Raw genomic sequence first — 21,714 nt, forward strand, 5'->3', positions numbered from 1 at the left:
AGCTTCCAAGAGTCCTTTCACAATGGAGTCACATAAGACATACTTAATTCCTCCCCCTCTGAACTGTGGCAACAAATGTGAAGTGTTTTCTACCTGAGAAGCCCATTAGAGATGTAGTACCTAGGGATTTTGTTAGGGTTGGTCACAGGCACTCTGCCAAAATTCTAGGCTCCTGAAGGAAAGCAGGTGTTCAGCATAAACCATACTGTTTTTATAAACAGTTTAAGCACAGTAAACCACCCTTATCAGTTAGGAGATGACAGGAGCACTTCTGAAATCCAGGTTCCGAGATGCCAGTCAAGGGCCATCAAGGGCCAACCTCGTGAGCAGGCCTGCTAAGGGCAGCAGTCTCAGGCCTCTATGTTAACTCTTTTCTACACAATTGCAAAGGACTGTTTCTGCCCTACCTTTACATGAGGTGCTGTTGGAAGTGCTGAGGATACTTAGAAAGAATTTATGCCCTGAGTAGGCCTGCCATAGGCCTACTGTGCATGGGATAAGAGAGAAGTACACAAATTATAGCGGGTGTACCAAGGCAGTGCCATTAGAGCTGCAGAGGAAGAAAAGGCCCCCACGCTGGCTTGGCAAGCCCTTTGGTATCCAGCTGACACTTCAAGCAGTAGTCCTACGTGTGTATAACACATACTTTTCACTTTTTAGATCACATTTTCAGTGGTTGAATTTATAAATATTTAGAATTAAGATACTAAGTTGTGTTCTGCAAAATAAGTTACATATGTACTTATTTATCATCTTTCAGTTTATTCATTGATAAGTGGCAAAGATTTTTTGTGTTTTTTCACTTAAAGATTTCTCAAGTTAAAATGGAGTTAATACAACTTGAAAAGATAGCTCCTTGTGTCATAAAATGACTTTCGCTTTGGTTGTATCCAATTTCAGGTGCTAAAGTGATTCCACTTCATTGGAGCTACTTAGGGCAAAACCACATCAGTAAAAAGATTTCTTGACTGTTGTGTCTATATCTTTAGACCTTAGTTGGCAAAACTTTGATTTACTGTAGTGCTCAAAGAATTAACCTATCATGGTTAATTATGTTCACTAATTAAAGTAGAGCACCCTTTTGGCTGTAGCCTTTAGTGGTGAAAGCCTTTTGAAAATCTTTTGGTTACAACAGGTTTGAGCATCATTATCCACTATACAGTAGTGTGACTGCAACTGATTAAGACTCTCAGCCTTAATCAAGCCCCAAATAGCCCCAGGAACGGTGGATGGTGGTTGGATGGGTGTTGTGCCCCTCCCAACCCTTTTAACTAAATCCTTGATAAGAATTTGTTTTCATGATTGGTTTCTCTTCTAAGAGAATTTGCAGAGAACAGATTTTATGTTAAAAGTACCGACCAGTTAAGTTCTGATTAGTTGTGATTTTGTTACAGTAGTTATAATGACTTTATTTTTCTAAAGCCTGCATTTCATCACATTAGGGACTTCCCATTGCCTTCAGGGTAAAGGCCACATGTTTAGTATGGAATTTAAGGTCCTCTATAATCTAATTCCACTGTATCCCTCCAGATTCTTCTGCTGTTTCCACCCCCCCACCCCACCCCACCCCATATAGTACTTCAGCCACCAGAATTACTCAGAACCTTTTGCTCTTCACCTTGTTCTGTTTTGGGGATTCCATTCAAGAGAGAGGAGGAAGCATGAGCATAGGCACACGTAACAGTGGCAGCAAGTGCTGAGTAGAAAATACTGACCGTTGAGTGTTGCTAGAACATGAAGCCTCAGGTAGGGTGTGGAGAGGTGAGGGGCTGCTGGGTCAAGAACCTAGAGGTCAGGACCTAGGCCTTGTTCTTTGTATTCCAAGCACAGTATTTCAGAAACCTTAATGTGCAGATGAATGCTTAATTGATGTCTGACATGAATGACCTTGATGTGGTAAAATGGTCGTTGAAAGTTAACTAATTGTATGGCCTACTGAAACCTTTCTAACATTTTTCGGAAAAAACATTGCAATTAAATATTTACTGTGCTTGTTCTGGGGCATATAGCAGTGGGGGAAAAAGACAAATCCCTGCCCTTGTGGAAATCCCATTCAAATGGAAAGAGTATAAACAACAGGGAAACCGTATATATAGCACATGAGAAGATAAATTGTGTGGAGAAAAATTAAGTAGGAGTAGGGAGTGTAATTTTAAGTAGGGAGATGAGAGGATTCACTGAAAAGGTGCTGTGTGAATATACACACCTGAAGGAGGAGAGCAAAGGAGCCTTGCCTGGCCTGAGCCTTGGTTCCAAGCTAAGTGCAAAGGTCCTACACTTTAATGGCAGGAGGGCCAGGGAGCTGTTGAGGAGGGAGGGGAGAGTGAGGATAGGTGAGGTCAGAGAAGTAATGGGCTGGGCTGAGAAGGGCTTTGTTGTAGGCTTCATTAGGACTTTCACTTTTATTCTGGGGAAGACCAGGAAGAACCATTGGAAGTTTTGAGCAAAGGAGCAACATGATCTACCTTAACACAACAGTTAGGATTGGATTTTTAAAACTTGAGAATAGATGGTTGGAGGACAGGGTGGAAGCAGGGAGACTAGTAATGAGGCTGTTGCAGTAATCACACAAGAGATGATAGTGGCTTGGATCAGGCTGAGAGCAGAGAAAGAGGTGAGAAGTAATTTGTTTCTAGATACATTTTGAAGATGGAGTAGAGATGTTTTTATTATAAATATCAAGGTCATATCTTTAAGTTTTATAAATATCAGTGGAAATATTTTCCCCCTTTTCCCCCTCACCCTGACCTCTGACTTAAAAAAAAAAGCTTTACCAATAATTAATAATTAGTTTGTATGTATCCTGATTTAGTTAGTACTTTAACCCCCAATTTAGTGAAATTTGCCACTAATAATTCATAAGTAATACAATCTGACCAGCTTAGGCCGAAAACTCAGCTCATCTTGAGTGTTAACATAAGTTTTAGAAAAGTGCTGTTAGGGCTGGGGGTGGGTGAAATTCCCATCTGAGTTGAATTTTATATGGTTTCTTCTTGAGGTTCCTACTAAAGATATTGACTTAGATACTAAGATGTCAGGGTAACCCTTCTTGTTTATAGTTCCTCAGTGTAAGGTCACTGACATCTAGACAGCCTCACAGAACAGAACAATTCATGGTAACACAGTACATGGTGAGGGAATTTGTTTTCCTTTCGGAAAGTCTTCCCGCATGCTTCCACTTGCCGTCTGACACTTTATGGTAAACAACTGCTTCACCCTGAGTGCGAGTTAATGGTCATCTCACTGAAAAATAAGAGAGTGATATGTTTTAAGAGAGTAATATGTCAGGAAAAAAACTAGCTTCTTTCATTCAGATATAAATTACAAAGGACTGTACTATGCTCGGTGTGTTCTAAGATTATCTGCTAGACACCTTTGTGTGAATCTGGAATACAGACCTAGCCTGGAATTAAAATAGTTATGAAGTAGCGAGTTTAAAGTTGAGATTCTTGACATGTATGTGTGTACGATTGTATTTATACATATTAGAGGTGTTGGTGTGTTAGCATTGATGAGTTATTATGAATTTCTTCCCCACTTTAAACATTTGGTTTTAATCATTTTTTCCCTGTCCTTAAACATTTTGGCCTGCTTTAATTTCCAGCAGCATATCTGGCACTAGATTTCAGTTAACGCCTTGTGAAAAGCAAGCCGTCACAATTGATATGATTGATTTTTGATAATTCTCTGTCAGTAAATATCAGCCTTTGGCTTTTTGCCCTATTTACCCCATCTTTCAAAGAGGATAAAAGACACAGATTAATTCTGTAACATAATCCCTCTCTCTTCCCTACACACCACAGGAAGAATGTAGTTTCTGGTCAAGTTTTGAATATCCATTAAGTACAATATGTACCTTACTCTTCCTTCTGTTTTTAAATATGTAAATCATTTAGTCAGTTGTTGGTTGTTTTTTTTTTTTTTTAAAGTAAATCTGTCCTAATTAAAAGCAAAAAATCTTAAGCTTATATATATCTTTTCGTCTTTTCTGGGCAGAGAGGCAGATGAAGGCTGTAAAAAACCTTTAGAAAGATTGCTGAACATCTGGCAAGAAAGAAGTGTGTATGGCGGCGAGTTCATACAGCAGCTGAAGCTGTCTATGGAGGACTCCAAGAGCCCTCCCCCCAAAGGTAGAAACATCACCACATGTTTACAGCTCTTGGTCTTTGCCTACTTTCGAATCACATATGAAAAGCTGCAGTGGGGGTTGCTGTGAACCACCAGCGATTATATGATTCTTCAGAGAGAGATGATCATAAACGATGGTGAGAATTTATGTAGTGCTTGCAGTGTGTAAGCCTGGTTCTAGTATTCATGCTATTCATCATCTCATATCCTACCTTTTGATCTGTATTCTCCTTGGCACGCTTATGCCTTTCAGAGACTTCGCTTGCACAAGGGAAAGGAACAACAAAATTGTTCGGAGTTATAGCGAACTAGGAAGTACCCTGGGCTAAGATTTTGTCCGAGCCTTGCCGCTGACTGTTATAGGATCTTGGATAAGTCCTTCAGCCCTTATGGAACTTGGTTTCATTAAATATTGATGTGGTTTGGGGACATACTTTTGATGGTTGTCAGCTGCTGTCTAAAATTGGTTTTGGTCCTTATTGAACCCAGAATATTCTGAGGTAGTGTGTTCATGTATGTGTGTGAATTTTACCAAGTCCTTCTTAAAAGCTATGTTATTTTTTCTTTTAAAGAGGAGTAAGATCAAACGTTATTTGGTTCTTTGGCTTCCAGTTAGTTGCGGCTTAATTCTAGCTGGCATGACATGTTTCTAAGCTACAGATCTGATCTGACTGTACACATGCTCATTGCCTGGAGGATCAAGTCCAAATACTAACATAGTATTTAGGACCCTTTATAATGTGAACTACTCTACTTTTCCAGATTCTTCTCCCATTTTCTCACATATACCATATTCTTTGGCCATATCTAGCAATTTCCCCTCTGGATGCTCTGTCGGTACCCCTTCCTTTGCATCTGCTGTTACCTCTGCCTAAAATGTCCTTCTGCCCCTTTTGTGTGGTGAACTTATTCTTTAAGAACGCTACTCACATTCTGACATCTTTGCTAGCTTGTCTGGGCACATGTAACCAATTCCCTCCATCTTCCTCTGGGACTTTGTACATGCCTCTGCAATAGAACTTAACCACAATTAGCATATGTGATAATATCATTCATTCAGCAACTCTTTTTATTGTATACCTTTCATGATCTCTTCCAGGTCTGAGTTTATATGCGTTTTAAGGTGGAGTAACTTTCCTATGAAACTAGAGGTTAGAGGCTTTCTAAGAATGACATAAGTGCTTTCAGTCTGCAGGTCATTGCTGTTTAACTTGGAATTGATAGAAAACAATTTTGGGATTGGATTGGATTCTGGCAGTGTTTGTGTTGTGTCCTTTGGAAGTATCCTACACAGTGTTGGGGAATTATCCAGCACTCTTTTCTCTCCTCTGACTTGCAGTCCATTGGTAAACAGTGCTGATTTTTTACAAACACCTTTGGGCAAGTAGGAGAGCTCTGAAAGATGATGTTTGAAGCTAAGTGTTGAATTTCAATTAAACAAGCATTTGCCAAACATATGCTTTGAGTAAACAGCTATGCTAGACAGTATAGGAAAGAGCAAGAGAGGAGTGAGAAATAGTTTTGCACTCAGGGAGCAGTCAGACAAATTGGGGAATTTGTGGCAGTGCTAGATTTGAAAATAGCTCCATTGGGTTTTTGATTTTTTGTTTTTTGAGTGTCTAGACATTAACAGCAATAGAGGCAGTATTCCTCTTATGTAGAGGATAATGCTGATATAAAGATAATTTCTCTTTCTCTAGTTTGTAAAGATGAAAACACATATCAAAAGGTTCCAATGTGTTTGTCTCAACTAACTCACTCTGTCTTCTCACTGTCTTTTTTGGACCTGAGTTATCAGAATATTTTACACAATCCTTTCAAAATATCGATGAGTTTTCCAGAAGCTTATTTCCAAATTTAAATAGTCCTTTTATATTACAGCCTTAATTCAAGGCTAATTCTTTGTCTTCAGACAACTTTACAGAGTTTACTTTTGGAATAAAAATTTTCCTGTGGAGCTGACATTTCTAATGTTGGAGAATGTGTGAGTTTAGGAATTTTGTTTTAGAACTGGAGTTTTCTTGAGTTTGTGTACCTGTAATTTAAAATCTGTGGGGTTTTTTCTTTGTTTTTTCAATCCCAGGTACAAGACCCAGTGATTCTAAAGTTGTCTCTGTATTCTTGGGAATACTCATGCTGTTGCTTGACTGAGTGGAACTTCATTATTTACTTCAGTCCCACCTAAATCACACAGTATCCTATAGTTGTAGGCTTTAGAAAGGAAATGTAGATACAAAGGAAATAGCATTTATTGAGCACCTATTCAGCACCAGCCCCTCTGCTGGCTGCTTTTCATGTTAATTTATTTTAGATCCTTACAACTACTCTATGTACTAGGTATTGTTTTCGTATTTCAGATGAAGATATTAAGACTCGCAAGGGTACAGTAATTTTGTCCAAGTAGATGTAATTGATAAGTAGAGAATTCAAACCCAGGTCTATATAACTTAAAAGCCTATGTTCTTCACACCATAATTTTTCCTTGAAAGCACATGGATTCAGTAGACTTGAATGAGGGTGTGAATTCATGAGTAGGTCACACAACTTTCCTGGACCTTAGTATAGTTAGTTTAGCTATTCAGAGCAAGGGTTTGAAATCAGACTTCCAGAGTATGAATCCCAGCTCTCTCACTTCCAAGCTGTGTGACCTTGGGCATGGCATTTGACCTCTCTGAGCCTCAGGTTCTCACTGTACAGTATGGCTATTATTATGGCTAGTAATAATACCTCATAGGGTTGTGTGAGGATTACTTGAGATAATGAAGGTAAGATGTTATTAATGTGATCATATGACTTCTATTTGGTACCCCCTCCCAGTTCTAATATCTAATATTCTGAGTTTCTAAATACAAACCAATAGCAAAAGTAGGAGGAGTCATGTTAGTATGTTCAGTCCCCCAGATTTTGTGCAAGGCTGGCGAGCATGGTGGTTAAGAGCACAAGCTCTAGGCTCAGCTTCCCAGGTTCAGGTCTGGACCTGGCCATTCAGTTCAGTGAGATGATATGGGTAGAGTGCTTTCAGAACTGTGCCTCAAGTGTCAGCGCTTTGTTGCATATCTTTTTCTCTCTACAAGTAAAGGTAAATGTGCTTTTTAAAGAAAACTCCCTTATTTTGCAGGGAGGGGACAAAGAATGAGGGAGCTCTTGGAAACCGTATTTCCTGATTCTTTTTTCATTATAAAAGTAATATAGAAATGGAAATAAAAACAAAAGTAAACAAATGGGACGTAATGAAACTTAAAAGCTTTTGCACAGCAAAGGAAAACATAAACAAGATGAAAAGACAACCCTCAGAATGGGAGAAAATATTTGCAAATGAAGCAACTGATAAAGGATTAATCTCCAAAATTTACAAGCAGCTCGATATCAAAAAAACAAACAATCCAATCCAAAAATGGGCAGAAGACCTAAACAGACATTTCTCCAAAGAAGATATACAGACTGCCAACAAACACATGAAAAGATGCTCAACATCACTAATCATTAGAGAAATGCAGATCAAAACTACAATGAGGTATCACCTCACACCAGTCAGAATGGCCATCATCAAAAAAATCTACAAACAATAAATGCTGGAGAGGGTGTGGAGAAAAGGGAACCCTCTTGCACTGTTGGTGGGAATGTAAATTGATACAGCCACTATGGAGAACAGTGTGGAGGTTCCTTAAAAAACTAAAAATAGAACTACCATATGATCCAGCAATCCCACTGCTGGGCATATACCCTGAGAAAACCATAATTCAAAAAGAGTCTTGCACCCCAATGTTCATTGCAGCTCTGTTGACAATAGCCAGGACATGGAAGCACCTAAGTGTCCATCAACAGGTGAATGGATAAAAGAAGATGTGTGGCACATATATACAATGGAATATTACTCAGCCACAAAAAGAAATGAAACTGAGTTGTTTTTTTAAGATTCTCTCTCTTTTTTTTAAATTAATTTATTTATTTTTGACTGTGTTGTGTCTTCGTTTCTGTGCTAAGGCTTTCTCTAGCTGCAGCAAGCAGGGGCCATTCTTCATCGCAGTGCGCGGGCCTCTCACTTTCTCGGCCTCTCTTGTTGCAGAGCACAGGCTCCAGATGCGCAGGCGCAGTAATTGTGGCTCACGGGCCTAGTTTCTCCGCGGCATGTGGGATCTTCCCAGACCAGGGCTCGAACCCGTGTCCCCTGCATTGGCAGGCAGACTCTCAACCACTGCGCCACCAGGGAAGCCCGAAACTGAGTTCTTTGTAGTGAGGTGGATGGACCTAGAGACTTATACAGAGTGAAATGTCAGAAGGAGAAAAACAAATACTGTATGCTAACACATATATATGGAATCTTAAAAAAAAAAAAGTTTCTGAAGAACCTAGGGGCAGGACAGGAATAAAGACGCAGGCATAGAGAATGGACTTGAGGACACAGGGAAGGGGGAGGGTAAGCTAGGACGAAGTGAGAGAGTGGCGTGGACTTATATATACTGCCAAATGTAAAATAGATAGCTAGTGGGAAGCAGCTGCACAGCACAGGGAGATCAGCTCGGTGCTTTGTGACCACCTACAGGGGTGGGATAGGGAGGGTGGGAGGGAGACACAAGAGGGAGGGGATATGGGGATATATGTATATGTATGGCTGATTCATTTTGTTATAAAGCAGAAACTAACACACCATTGTAAAGCAATTATACTCCAATAAAGATGTTATTAAAAAAAAGTAATATAAAATCTGTGGGGGGAGTTTCCTTATTTTCTTTTTTCAATCCTAGAAGTTTCAAGTGGATTATTTAGAAGATCCAGCTTTACGGGTAGATGGCTGCATTTTGTAATGTGATTTGGGATCCTTCAGGCTAACTTTTTGCCTTAAAATTAGTTTCACAGTCTGCCATAGTGTCTGAAATTCTATCACAGGTCTCTAAGAGGCATACCATAAACCCTTAGGTAACCAGATTACTTGAAGGTTAGCTAGTACAAGGCCCAGTGAAGACACAGGGATGTGTTGAAGGATAGAACAGAAGGTGTGCAGTAAGGACAGGTTTTCGGTCCCTGTAGTGTTTGCCCTGCCTATAAACAGAGTGGTTGAGGAAGTGAAAAAAGGAGTGAGTGTAACACCTGTGGTCAGAGCCGAATTGATAGTGGAAGGTACCTGATCTGAAGTTCAGACATAGGAACAGGACTGGCAGATTTCCCCGGTCATTTTAATGGTTGTCCGACTTGATTGAGAATTCTGGGCCTTCTCGCTGCTAATTCTGTACACATGAGCGGGGGAGAGTCTGGTTTGTGTAAAGGAAAGCAGGGATAGTCATTTCTGGCACAGCACTAGGGCCTTGCAGTTGCTATGCTTCCTCTGCCTTCAAGAAGTTTCAGACTCAGGTGTCTTGACACTTTCCTGGGTATAATAGCGATGTGAAGGAATAAGACACTTGCTGTTTCGATCGGAGAGGTAAGGCCTGTGCCCTGCCAGTTGCCACGAAAGTGGCAAGGGCCCAGCGCTTTCAAAGAGAGGCCCCGATGCTGTGGGGGCTGGAGGGAGAGGATGACAGTCTGAAGGGAGTGCTCAAGGTGGTTCTGCCATTACCATCACCAAGGAGACTTTGAACTTAGGTGGCCTTTTCAGGGTTTTGAGTAGAGGCATGATGGGGTGAGAGCTCAGCTCTAGGAAGATGGTGTAGTCTAAGTTGCAAGAGTGACTAGAAGAGGCAGAGAGCCCAGATAGGACAGCGGTCTGGGCAAGGCTTGAGAAAGGACAGGTGGCTGATAAGAGGCTTTGGGAAGGAGCAGAAAGAGGATGTAAGGAAGAATTCCTCACAATTGTGGAATCTGCCAGAAGTTGGGACTTTGGGAAAGATTCCACTGTTCTCCAAGGCATTGTACCTGGAAGATGGGGCCAGTGGCAGTGTTCATAATGGTAATAGTTAGCTCAGGAAAGGAGCCTTGTGGGGGAAATGATGAATAATTTATTTCCAGTAGGTCCTCTAGTGGAGATACGAGAGAACTGGAAAAGTAGGATGATAACGGTTACCTCCTGTTATACCCTCTTCCATCAGGATGGCAAAGGACAGAAATGGCCCTAAAATTGTCATCAGTTTGATTTCGGTTTTGCATTGCTAGAAGTGAGTGGCAGCATGAAGTGGTAAAAAGAACTCCAGATTAGGAGACAGAAGCTTTTTGCTGTAGGACCCAGACTTAGACTAATGAGCTCTCTGGCTTTGGACACACCACAGCCGGTGGGCCTTGACATTCTCATGAAAAATGAGGTGGGGAGCAGTGGGGAAAGCAAATACATAGGTCTGCCTAAGGCCTTCCAGTGCCAAAATTCAGTGATTCTGAGTGTCCTGAGATGTTCAGTGATGTGTGGTTTTTATATATAATAATTTCTGTATGAGAGTTGGAAAACTGAAGGATTCAAGTTTTATATTTTTTTCTACCTTCTTTAGTGTTTAACAGTTATTTATTGAGCATTCTTCTAGGTGTTTGGAAGTGAACAGAACAATACTGTAAATTTTTTTTTTTTTGCTCTTATGCTTACATTCTCTAGTGGCTACTCATCAAACATGGCCACTTTGATGCTGTAATGGCTAAATGTTTACACAAGTCATACCACACACTACACATTAATTAGGCAGCCACTGTGTGCAAAGTACTGTTAGATATTTCATATGCAGATTATATCCTTGTAGATTTTCTGTTTGAAAAATAACAGCCATCCTTGCTTTGCATAGGAGTGCAGGACTGTAAAAATGACCATTCAAGCTGAAACCGTACAGAGTGATCTTAATAATCAATGGGAAAAATTACAATTATTCTGTGACTTAAAATTTTTTATCAAAGAATTAAAAACTCACTGTTGATTACAATTGAATAGGAAAACAAAAAAATAGTAAAATTAAGACTTATTCAGCACGCTGTAACATTAATTAGAAACACTGTGAGTTAAAGTGTTTATTTCTCTGTAACAAACTTACTAATAGCAGTTTGAACAAAGCTTGTTGCATCTTTTCCACCTTTGTCATACTCCTTCCTAAATTTGGATCAGCTTCCAACATTCTATCCTTCGTGCTTTCAGTGTTGTGAAGTATCTCAGAGTTCCTTTAAAGTGAAGTTTTTTGTCAGCATCACTTCCTCTGGGACATTGTCATCCTTTTCATCACAGCCGCGTTCTTCATTTATGTTGATGAGTTGACCTTCACTAATTCCTCTGGCTGCGAATCCAGCGTCTCTAGAAGAGCATGGCAGTGCCGGCATCCCCACAGCCAGCTGTTTCTTCTACAGCCCCATTTGTGTTCCACGCGAACTTCATTTCCAGCGTTAACTTTCGTCTTAGTTTCTTTGCTGCTCTTTCATCTTTGTCAGTCAGTTCCCTGTTTTGATTATTTATTTTTATAAAATGTCACGTGGATTTTGTCACTGGGAGACTAACAACACAACTAAACACTTTGTTGTCTGTGTGTGAACTGAATAACGGAGGTGCAGTAACCAATTACTGACCTTGGGAGAAGTGATGCAGTCACTAATCATGATGCATTTCTATTATTTATGTGATGGTTTGTGGACTAAAGTTAGCAGCGAGGGTTTGTTGTTCATGCAATTACACAGAGTAAATATGCCATGGTAACTGAAATTTGAACTCTGTTGTTGGGGGAATAGTGTCACTTAACCAAACTGTGGTAATAAATCTGTGCATAATAGAATAGTGCAAAGACAGGACTGCCGGTAATGCAAATGCTGCTGTTTCTCTTCGTTAGTAGAACAAACAAAAACATTAAGAAAAAATAAAATCCACAATATTGACTTGGCTTTCACGTCAAACATAGCCTGGTCAGTTAATATGTAAGGTAGTGAACAGGAACTACATCCTGGGTTCCAGAAGAAAATGTTGAATCAAGCAGGAAGTGTACATGATTCTGTTTATATCTCACAGAGTTCTGAGGCAGGTGCATGGTGACCCTCATTTGACAGATGAGGTGGAAATTGTGTGATGCTAAGTAAGTTGAATTCAGTGGAAAGAGCGCAGATTTTGAAATCATACCATTACATGAGTTATTTAGCCTCTCTGGGTCTTCATTTTCTCACCTCTAAAGTGGAGATACTGTTGTACATCTTAGTATTGTTGGAAGGATCAGACGTAAAGAAGCTATTGCAGTGCCTGGCACATGTTAGGCATCCAATAGTTTCTTTACTTTCCAAAGCTGAATTTCTCATTTAGATTTATGTCCCTCAGTTGTTTGGCATTTATTTTGTATTGTCCAATTTAATGCAAAAGGAACGATTTTGGAGTTAACACATCTGTCGTAACAATTTAAAAGCACGTGGTACGGATAATAAAAAAATGTAACCTGTTAGCCTCAGAAGTGGTTAATTTTAAAATGGTGACTTATGTAATTTCTCTCAGTAATATGTCATAATGCTCAGTAATGGTTATTTTAAATTTTAAGGTATAACTAGGTTTGTTTTGTTCTTAAAGTGATAGTTTAAAGGATGTTTGTTTTTAGAGCTTTTGACACAATTTTATTGATGGGTCTCTCTCTACTACTTATTTTCTGAAGTGACCCTGGCAAGCGTAAAGTATCTCATTTTGTACACGGTATATTCCCTACAAACCCTTGCATACAACAGCTTGCTTCATTACATGTTACATTTTCTGATGAGGTTTCTTACCTTTTTACTTCTCCTATTAACTTTTTTTTTTTTTAAGATAATGACGTTTTTAATGAAATGTGTTAGTTTGGTAAATTTCACTTTTAGATGCTTTTTTTCAGTAGTATTTTTCCAGTGAGTCAATCTGAGATGACAGACTGAGGCCATTTTGACTCTTTTCAGTAATGTAGGGAATGACCACCAATTGAAAATAAGTGGCTTAAAGGTTAATGTTAAGCCATCTCTGGAAATGTACACCCCTTCTACCCTTTCTTACTTGCAACCTATTGTGCATTAGCATTTGACTCTTACCTGTACAGGCTGTGGTGATGCAAATTTGTCACTTTTTTCTTTCCTCTAGCAACAGAGGAGAAGAAATCTCTAAAGCGAACTTTTCAGCAAATACAAGAGGAGGAGGATGACGACTACCCTGGAAGCTACTCTCCCCAAGATCCTTCTGCAGGACCCCTCTTGGTATGTCTTGACCCCCAGAGAGTAGGGCAGAGTGGCTTGAAGTGACTGCTAGTTGAAGATTCTGGCCACAGGGTGGCGCCAGTGACCAATAGTATGGAATCACCAGAGGGCAGCTCTTGGCACTGGGTGCAAGATCCACCTAATGAAGCTTGCCAGACAGCAGGCTTGATTTTGTCTTTGCATGCCCTGAATCTGGGATGGATTTGTAAGAGTACTTGGATTTGGGTTATTTCACTCCTAGAAATTGAAACTATTCTTTAAAAAAATAGACTTTTGTAAAGGGGTAATGTTACAAAGGCATTCAAAAGTCCTCTACCATCGCTTGTCTCTAATAGCATGGCTGTTTCTTATAAGTAAACAACATACTAGTTTCTAAGGACAGTCTGTGTAGCAGTAGCAAATTTACTACACTATAACCTATTTAAATATTAAAACAGGGAGCTAGCACTTATTGAGTTTTTAGCCGTGTATCTGCATTGTTTGACCCTTTGTGTAAGTTAGTTCATGAACTCTGTGTGGTTGGTTTTAGCTGTTTGTTTATGTAGTTATTCATTTACAGTCAAAGGAAGTGAGGCTCAAGGAGACAGATTAAGTAACTTGCCCAGTGTTCTAACTGAATCTGGGTCTGACTGACTGCAGAGCCCATGCTCTTTTCACTGAGTTGCACTGCCTCTCATTTTGCCTAAAACAGCTTTATTTTATTACACATGGGAGTGTTTAAGGCTTGTGTAAATAGGATGCATGTCTGATCTGTGTTACGTTAAAATGTTGAATTAGTCCGGGGGTCAAATGAAAGCAGTGTTAGGCCATATATCTTTGCATTTAAAAACTTTGAAGAGAACAGCCTGAATTACCAACTTTCAGGATAACCTGACTACCATCTACATGGTAGCCTTAGGGTCATTATGGACTAACCTGTCAGCACCATGTGTTTCCTGACAATTAAAAAAAACCCTTTCTGGTATATATAGAAGATGCATTCTTGGTTTGCTCTTCTTGCTTTTCTTCCCTCTTTGTTTGTAACTAATGAGCTTGACACAGTTAATTTTGGGAGTGACTGCCCAAATCAAAAATGTCATCTTTGTGATATTCATTTTGTAGAGCAAATTCAAGAAAGAATTGAAGTAGGTAGTGTCATTTCATTTAATCAGTCAACACCAAATTGCTAAGCATTTGACATGTACACTTTTATTCTAAACTGGAGGCCATTCTGTACCAGCGATCATGCATCCTTTGAAACTAAACAGTATGAACCAGACTCCATTTTCTTCAGTTGCCAAAAACATGTTCTTTAAAAAAATTCTTTTTCACAGTTATGTAGAATTTCATTTGTGTTCTACCATGGACTTAGAAAAATTATGTACATTCTCTTAGAATTTGTATCATTGACTTCAGTATACACTCTGGGATAAGAACAATGATTTTTTTAAATGTCAGGGATGATCATATTTAGAATTTGCCTCCACCTCGTTTAACTCCAGCTAAGTTTCTTTAGACCCCATATCCCCATGTGTCTTAATGGATAGTGTTGTTTGTGTTTTCATTGTACAGACTGAGGAACTAATCAAAGCTTTGCAGGACCTGGAAAATGCTGCATCAGGGGATGCTACTGTCCGACAGAAAATTGCTTCTTTACCCCAGGAAGTGCAAGATGTTTCTCTTTTGGAAAAAATAACAGGTGAGAAGGTAGTTTGGGTGAAAGATGAGGGGAGGGAGACATATCTCCAATGCATCAAACCCCAGGACATGCTTATGTCTGCAAATACAGACCTTCCACATGGTGTTGGTTCTCTGTCATCTTGGGATTTGCAAACATAACTCACATGCTGAACAAAGAAGCTGCTGGAATAGTCCGAGCTTGAATAGTGGCTCTAGGAATTATTTCAGAAATGCTAGCATGCCACAGCCTGTGGTACTCAGTACAAGTAAGGTCTTTTGAAACCACAGTGCAAATTATGTGTGCCGGGGGCAGACGGGGGGAAGGCATTAAACTCATGACCCTTTCCAAAAAAAAAAAAATTGTGATTCAGTGCTGTGACTTCTACATTGTCCACTGACATACCCCATAGGTGATAGTGCCTTCAGTGCCAAGAACTCCAGGTTTGTATTGTTAGTCATGTCATTTTGCCCTCTTGATGATCACCCCCAATTAAACAGGGAGGGGCAGTTGGCATTCTTCCCGCTTTATGCGTGGGCAGTTGAGAGGAAGGAGTGAAGTGCGAACTCATGTAGAGTATGCTCTGCGCCAGGTGCTTCTGCCAGCCTAGGCTCCAGAGCCTGTGTTCCTCCCGTTACAAAAGCTCAGACCTTTTGTTCCACTCTCGTCCGAGGGCCACCATTTTCTCCTTCCAGTCCCTTACCTTGGCTGCTTCACTCACTTCCTCCATATCCATTTAAAGGAAATCAAGGTTACTCATGAAATACTTCCTTCACTCAACAGACATTTGAGGCACCCCATGTGGCATCTGCTCTAGGGGCCGCACCCACATCCCATCACAGGTTAAGTGCCCCAAAGGAAAGGAAAGCCAGAGGTGTGGGGGTGGAGGCGCTGTTCCAAAAGTGCCCAGGGAGTTCTTCCCGATGAGATGGGCTTTGATCAGAGCCCCCCACCCCCCACCCCGGCCCCATGAAGAAGCAAGCTGTGAGGAGACCTAAGGGAAGGCAGTGCCCCCCAGGTGGAGGGAGCAGTACACGGCAAGACCTTCAGGCAGGAGTGTGCTTAGTTGGAGAAGACAACACGGAGGCCTCTTGGGCTCGCTCTCTCTACTGCCACCATCCCTCACCCCAACAATTAAACCCACTGGATTTAACAGCCTGTTGATCCCGCAGCCTGTCAGTCCTTCCACCTTTTCCCAGCCTTTACTCCCCTTATGGCCTCGTTTTCTTCATTACTCAGCTTGGAGTTGTTACATTTAGCGTCTTTATAATCACTCTCTCACACACACCCTCAGTCCCTTTTGCTCTCTTTTCCCTTCACTCTAGTCTCGTGGCAAAAACCCAGCTTTTCTCCTGGCTAAATCCAACTTTGTCGTTGTTATAAGGACCACCTCGTTTATTCTTACTGTCAGAATCACAATCTGCAAAATTGGAAGCAAATTAATATCAAACTAGCAGTGTACATAATTTCATTTGTTTTCACTGACCTAAAGGGTTTATATGGCTTTTAAAAATTATTTATTTATTTTGATTTTTAATTACGGTGTAATACATCTAACAAAATTCACCGTCTTAACCATTCTTAAGTGTGCCACTCAGAAGTGTTAAGTACATTCACGTTGTGCAACCAATTTCAAGAACTCTCTTCATCTTGCAGAACTGAAGCTCTGTACCATTAAATAACAGCTCATTTCCCCCACCCCAGCTCCTGGCGGTCACCGTTCACAACTGAATGTGGCTGGGCAAAACAAATAAACACTGGCTCACTTCTCTTCCTATTTCTGTGGATGAGCATTGCTGTTTTCTAAAGCAGCCCCTCTGCCTGTTAGACCTATTCCTTCTCACCTACTCAAGAACACTGCTCCAACAATTCTCCCCTTTTCTCCTGCATCTCCAGTTTTTTTTTCCCCTTTACTGGATCATTCTCCATAGCATAAAAACATGTATTTTTTTCCCCATTTGGGAAAAATTTTTTTCTTGACCCATATCTTCCTTCAGCTACCATCTCATTTCTCTGTTCTTTATAGCAAAACATTCTAATATAGATCGCCAGTGCTCATCTGTCTCCATCCGTGCCCCATACCCCGCGCGCCTGCCCGTTTTCTTCTGGTTCCACATCACTGACTCTGCTCTTTTTAGTGTTGCTGGTGACTTCCATATTGCTGAAATTCAGTGGTGAATTTTCTGCCCAATCTTAACTTGATCTCAGTAACATTTGGCCCAGTTGATCATTTCTTCTTCCTGAAAATACTTTCTCACTTGGTGTGGTAGACAGAATAATGATCCGCCAAAATGTCCATGTCCTAATCCTCAGAACCTGTGAATATATTATCTTATATAGGAAAAGGGACTTTGTGGATGTGATTGAGTTAAGGATCTTGAGGTGGGGAGATTATCCTGGCTTAGTCAAGTGGGCCCGGTCCTTATAAGAGGGAGGTAGGAGGGCAAGAGTCAGAGGAGCTGTGACTGTGGAAGCAGAAGTTAGAGAGATGCATTTTGAAGATGGAGGAAGGGGCCATGATAATGAATATTAAGACAATCCATTTATGTTGTTTTAAGCCACCAGGTTTGTGGTGATATGTTAGAGCAGCAGGAGGAAGCTGGGACCGCATATTCTCCTAGCATTCCTCCCCTCTCTCTGATTGTGTCTTTTCAGCCTCCTTTGCTGGTTTCTTCCCTTCTCCTTCACCTCTTAATTTTGAGTAATTAGCCCTCTTTCCTAGTTAGTTTCACTGACAGTTCCTCTCATTCTGTTCGATGACTTTAAATAACAATTTTTATGCTAATGATCCCCTAATTTATATCTCTAGTGTTGACCTCTCCCTTGAACTTGAGACCCATATATCCAGCCTCCTGCTCAGTGTTACTATTTGGATAGCTCGAAAGACATTTCAGATTTGACCTGTCCGAAACCAAACTTCTCATCTTCCCTCCAAAATTTCTCTCACGGTCTTTTCCATCTCAGTAGATGACCTCCTCATAATTCCTGTTGATCTGGGCTACAACTTGTATCTGACACCTTGTTACCACCTCCGCTGCTGCCACCTGGTGCGAGTCACCACCTTCACTTGAATTATCACAGTACCCTCCTATCTGCTCTCCCTGCTGCCTGCTTGTCCCCCAGTCATCTTTCTGTCGTCAACATAGTAACCAGAGTGATCTGCTAAAATGGAAGTTGGATCGTGTCCCCCCTCTGCTCAGAACACTCTAGTCATATGGGTTCCTTGCTAGGCACTTTCCCCTCCAAAGGCCTTTGTACTTGGCTGTTTCCGCTGCCTGGAATGATCTTCCCCAGATAGTCACGTGGCTTGTTCTCTCACTACCTCCAGCCCTTGGTTTCTGTATCACCTCAGTGAAGCCTACCCTGGCTACCGTTTTTCTTTTTTTTTCCTTTGGCTGCGTTGGGTCTTTGTTGCTGTGCACAGGCTTTCTCTAGTTGCAGCGAGTGGGGGCTACCCTTCGTTGTGGTGTGCGGGCTTCCGTTGCGGTGGCTTCTCTTGTTGCGGAGCTCAGGCTCTAGGCGTGTGGGCTTCAGTAGTTGCAGCATGTGGGCTCAGTAGTTGTGGCATGCGAGCCCTAGAGCACACGGGCTTCAGTAGTTGCAGTGGGTGGGTTCAGTAGTTGCAGTGCACGGGCTTCAGTAGTTGTGGTGTGCAGGCTCAGTAGTTGTGGCTCACAGGCTCTAGAGCTCAGGCTCAGTAGTTGCCGTGCCCGGGCTTAGTTGCTCCGTGGCATGTGGGATCATCCCGGACCAGGGATTGAACCCGTGTCCCCTGCATTGGCAGGCGGATTCTTTTTTTTTTTTTTTTTTTTTTTTGTGGTACATGGGCCTCTCACCGTTGTGGCCTCTCCCGCCGCGGAGCACAGGCTCCGGACGCGCAGGCTCAGCGGCCATGGCTCACGGGCCCAGCCGCTCCGCAGCATGTGGGATCTTCCCAGACCGGGGCACGAACCCACGTGGCAGGCAGATTCTTAACCACTGCGCCACCAGGGAAGTCCCTGGCTACCTTATTTAAAATTGCCTTCCTCCCTCTGAATGCCCCATTTTTCCTCCTTTGCCTTATTTTTCTGTAGAGTTCTTATCTTCAGCTGGTAAATAACTAAAATATAGTGTATTACTTATTTCTCTTCCTCCCTGAGATTGTAAACTTGCAGTCAGAGAGTTTTTGTCCTTTGTGTTACCTTTTGACTCAGAGCCTAGAACAGTGTTGGACACACAATAGGAGCCCACATATTCGTGAGGCTAATTGGAAGATTTGGAGTGTAAAATTTGATTGGAGTGAGTTTAGTGACAACAGTAGGGGAGGAGGTGGGTACCAGGAGGATAGACAGCTCTCTTGAGAAGTTCTGCTTTAAGAGGATCAGGGATGTGGATGTGGAGCAATAGCTAGAGAGTGACACACAGAAGATAGAGCAGCGTGTGTGTGTGCTGGTGGGGTGCTTCCGGAGGGAGAGAAGTTGATGAGGCATGGGGAAACGCAGGGGACAGACCCAGAAACTTGGGTGTTGGAGTAAGCAGGAGCGGGTGGGATGCCCATGCGCAAGTGAAGGGCTGGCCAAAAGAGGCACACAGCCCTCGTCTGTGTGGCTGGGAGGGTAGACAGAGCATGTGAGGACAGCCACAGGTAAGTTCTTCGAAGTGAGCATCTCGCTGCTACGTTTTGGCTGCATATTCTTCTATAGCTCATAAAACTATTGCAGCTTCTTTTTCTGGTTTGTAATTATTTGTGTGAATGAATTATTTCCTTTGTACACTTCTTGGAGTGTAAAAGAATTGGTTTTGCTTATTTATTTTAATCTCAAAAATTAGTGTTTTCCTTGCCATTTTCTGCCACAGGCACTTACACATTTTAATGAATTAACCGTTACAAACAATAGCTAAGCAGTGACAAAGCTAAAGCAGCCCACCCGCCCCAGCAGCTCAGCCCCAGGCCGCACCGCCAGTCTAGAAGAGTAAGTGTCCCGTCTGCTCCACCCTCCGCGGCTGACGATGTCTCTTTCCTTTGTGTTCTCTTTGGCTCAGTGCTCCTCCACCAAGAACATCCTGTTGTTTCCCTGCCCCCGAGGAGCATAGAAGTACCTGATCTTTGACATCAGGCCTAATTTGGAATCCCTCAACAGTCCATCTTCCAGTATTCGCGTAGAGAAGGCATCTAAAAGTCAGGCAGACTGTTTGCCAGAGAAACTGTGTTGGAATTCTTAAATCCTGGTTAACGTATGATAGTGCTGAGGTCTCTCACCTTGTCGACATGCATTCATAGGAAGCACCGGATCTGTATCACTGTGTAACTCACTTTGAGTTTGTCCCATGGAACTACTGGAGTCTCTAGTGCTTTGTTTCAAAGCACCGATCTCTCTCGATCCTTTAAGGCCTTTTTAAAATGAGGTATACCTGCTTAAAAATTTTAATCTCACCATACCCACACGTAATTAATTACATCACTTCTTTGAAATACAAATAGTCCTTTGTCTTTTCTTATTTCCTAATGTTGAGCCTTGCTCACCCCTTCTTTCCAAGGATACCCTTTCTTTGATTCTTCCGCACAGTTTTTTCCCCAAACAATGAGTTGCAACCCATTAATTGGACCTGAAATCAGTCTGGTAGATAATGACCGACTTTTTTTTTTTTTTTTTTTATGGATTAGAAGATAGAACACCCTGCACATACTAAGGAAAGTATTGTTTTATGAAACTTCTGTTTCTTGTATTTTTGTGTATTTATATAAAGTATTTCTCAGCATGGGTCACATTCAAAAGCATTTGAAAGCTTTTATCAGACCCTATATTTTGTTAAATAGAAGAAGAGGTTTAAGGCTTACATAGTTTAAGAAGTAGAATCCTATAGGTCCATTTTATAGATGTGGTTTTGAGTCTCAGCTCCTCAGCAAAGAACCTGCTACTGAACCTGTCACTTTTGTTAAGTCTTAGTTTCCACACCCAAGAAATGAGTGCTTGCTTTTGTATTTCAGAGGGATATGCAAAGAATATTTAATGAAATAATATGAACGAAAGCACCTTTGAAATTCTCAGAGGCAGGGAAATATTATTTCACAAATGACCTTAAATATCTCTTTCTGTTTATTTGTAGAGCTTTTGTCGCTGTAGATATTTATTTATATTGATTCATTTTTTGGTAGAAGCATTTAGAAATCATTTACCAGATTCCCCTCTTTGTACAATTGCCTCACTTCAGGTAATTCAGAAATGTCCCGTCTTGTTGACAGGAGTGAGTACCTTTGGATTTCTCTGTCAGTCAGTCCATTGTTTGTCTACAGGTTCTGGCCTGTTCTTGGACTTGAATGTTAGGGGAGAAACTAACCTCCCCCAGAAATGTTTGCAATTATGCCTGTGTCATTGTATATTGTCTCTCTTTTTTTTTGGTCTCATTTGTACTTAGACAAAGAGGCAGCTGAACGTCTTTCAAAAACAGTAGATGAAGCATGTCTGTTACTAGCCGAATATAACGGGCGCCTGGCGGCAGAACTGGAAGACCGACGCCAGCTGGCTCGGATGTTGGTGGAGTACACCCAGAACCAGAAAGATGTTTTGTCAGAAAAGGAGAAAAAACTAGAAGTGAGTACATTGCAAGGCAGACCCAAACTTCCCAAGTTTCCCTTCCTGCAACCCACATTAGGAGGTTTTTATTATGCCTTAAATAACACGTTTTTTTTTCTTTTTAAAAAAATTCATGAGATGAGAACATCCATCAGATTTTTTTAAATTAATTAATTAATTTATTTTTGGCTGCGTTGCATCTTCGTTGCTGCGCGCTGGCTTTCTCTAGTTGGCGGCGAGCGGGGGCCATTCTTCATTGTAGTGCACGGACTTCTCATTGCCGTGGCT

The 21,714-nt window shown here is 41.3% G+C and overlaps 1 protein-coding gene across 10 annotated transcripts in view; it reads left to right on the plus strand.

Annotated features, from left to right (window-relative positions):
- Positions 1-21,714, plus strand: part of RPRD1B (regulation of nuclear pre-mRNA domain containing 1B) — a 76,940-nt gene that overhangs the window by 9,663 nt on the left and 45,563 nt on the right. For 9 of the 10 annotated variants that reach the window (XR_016387914.1, XR_016387916.1, XR_016387915.1 and 6 more), the window contains exons 3-6: positions 3,997-4,130; positions 13,103-13,215; positions 14,767-14,893; positions 21,269-21,444. Coding sequence is in view for 6 of the 10 variants with exons in the window: in XM_089896855.1 (XP_089752981.1) it covers positions 3,997-4,130; positions 13,103-13,215; positions 14,767-14,893; positions 21,269-21,444 (550 nt within the window). In the remaining 4 variants the exon portion in view is untranslated. The remainder of the gene's footprint in view (positions 1-3,996; positions 4,131-13,102; positions 13,216-14,766; positions 14,894-21,268; positions 21,445-21,714) is intronic. The other variant, XM_089896858.1, reaches the window with a different exon arrangement.

This window comes from Delphinapterus leucas, chromosome 15, assembly GCF_059928025.1.
Source record: "Delphinapterus leucas isolate spDelLeu-1000000601 "Yukka" chromosome 15, BTC_Dleu_Yukka2, whole genome shotgun sequence".
NCBI lineage: Eukaryota > Metazoa > Chordata > Mammalia > Artiodactyla > Monodontidae > Delphinapterus > Delphinapterus leucas.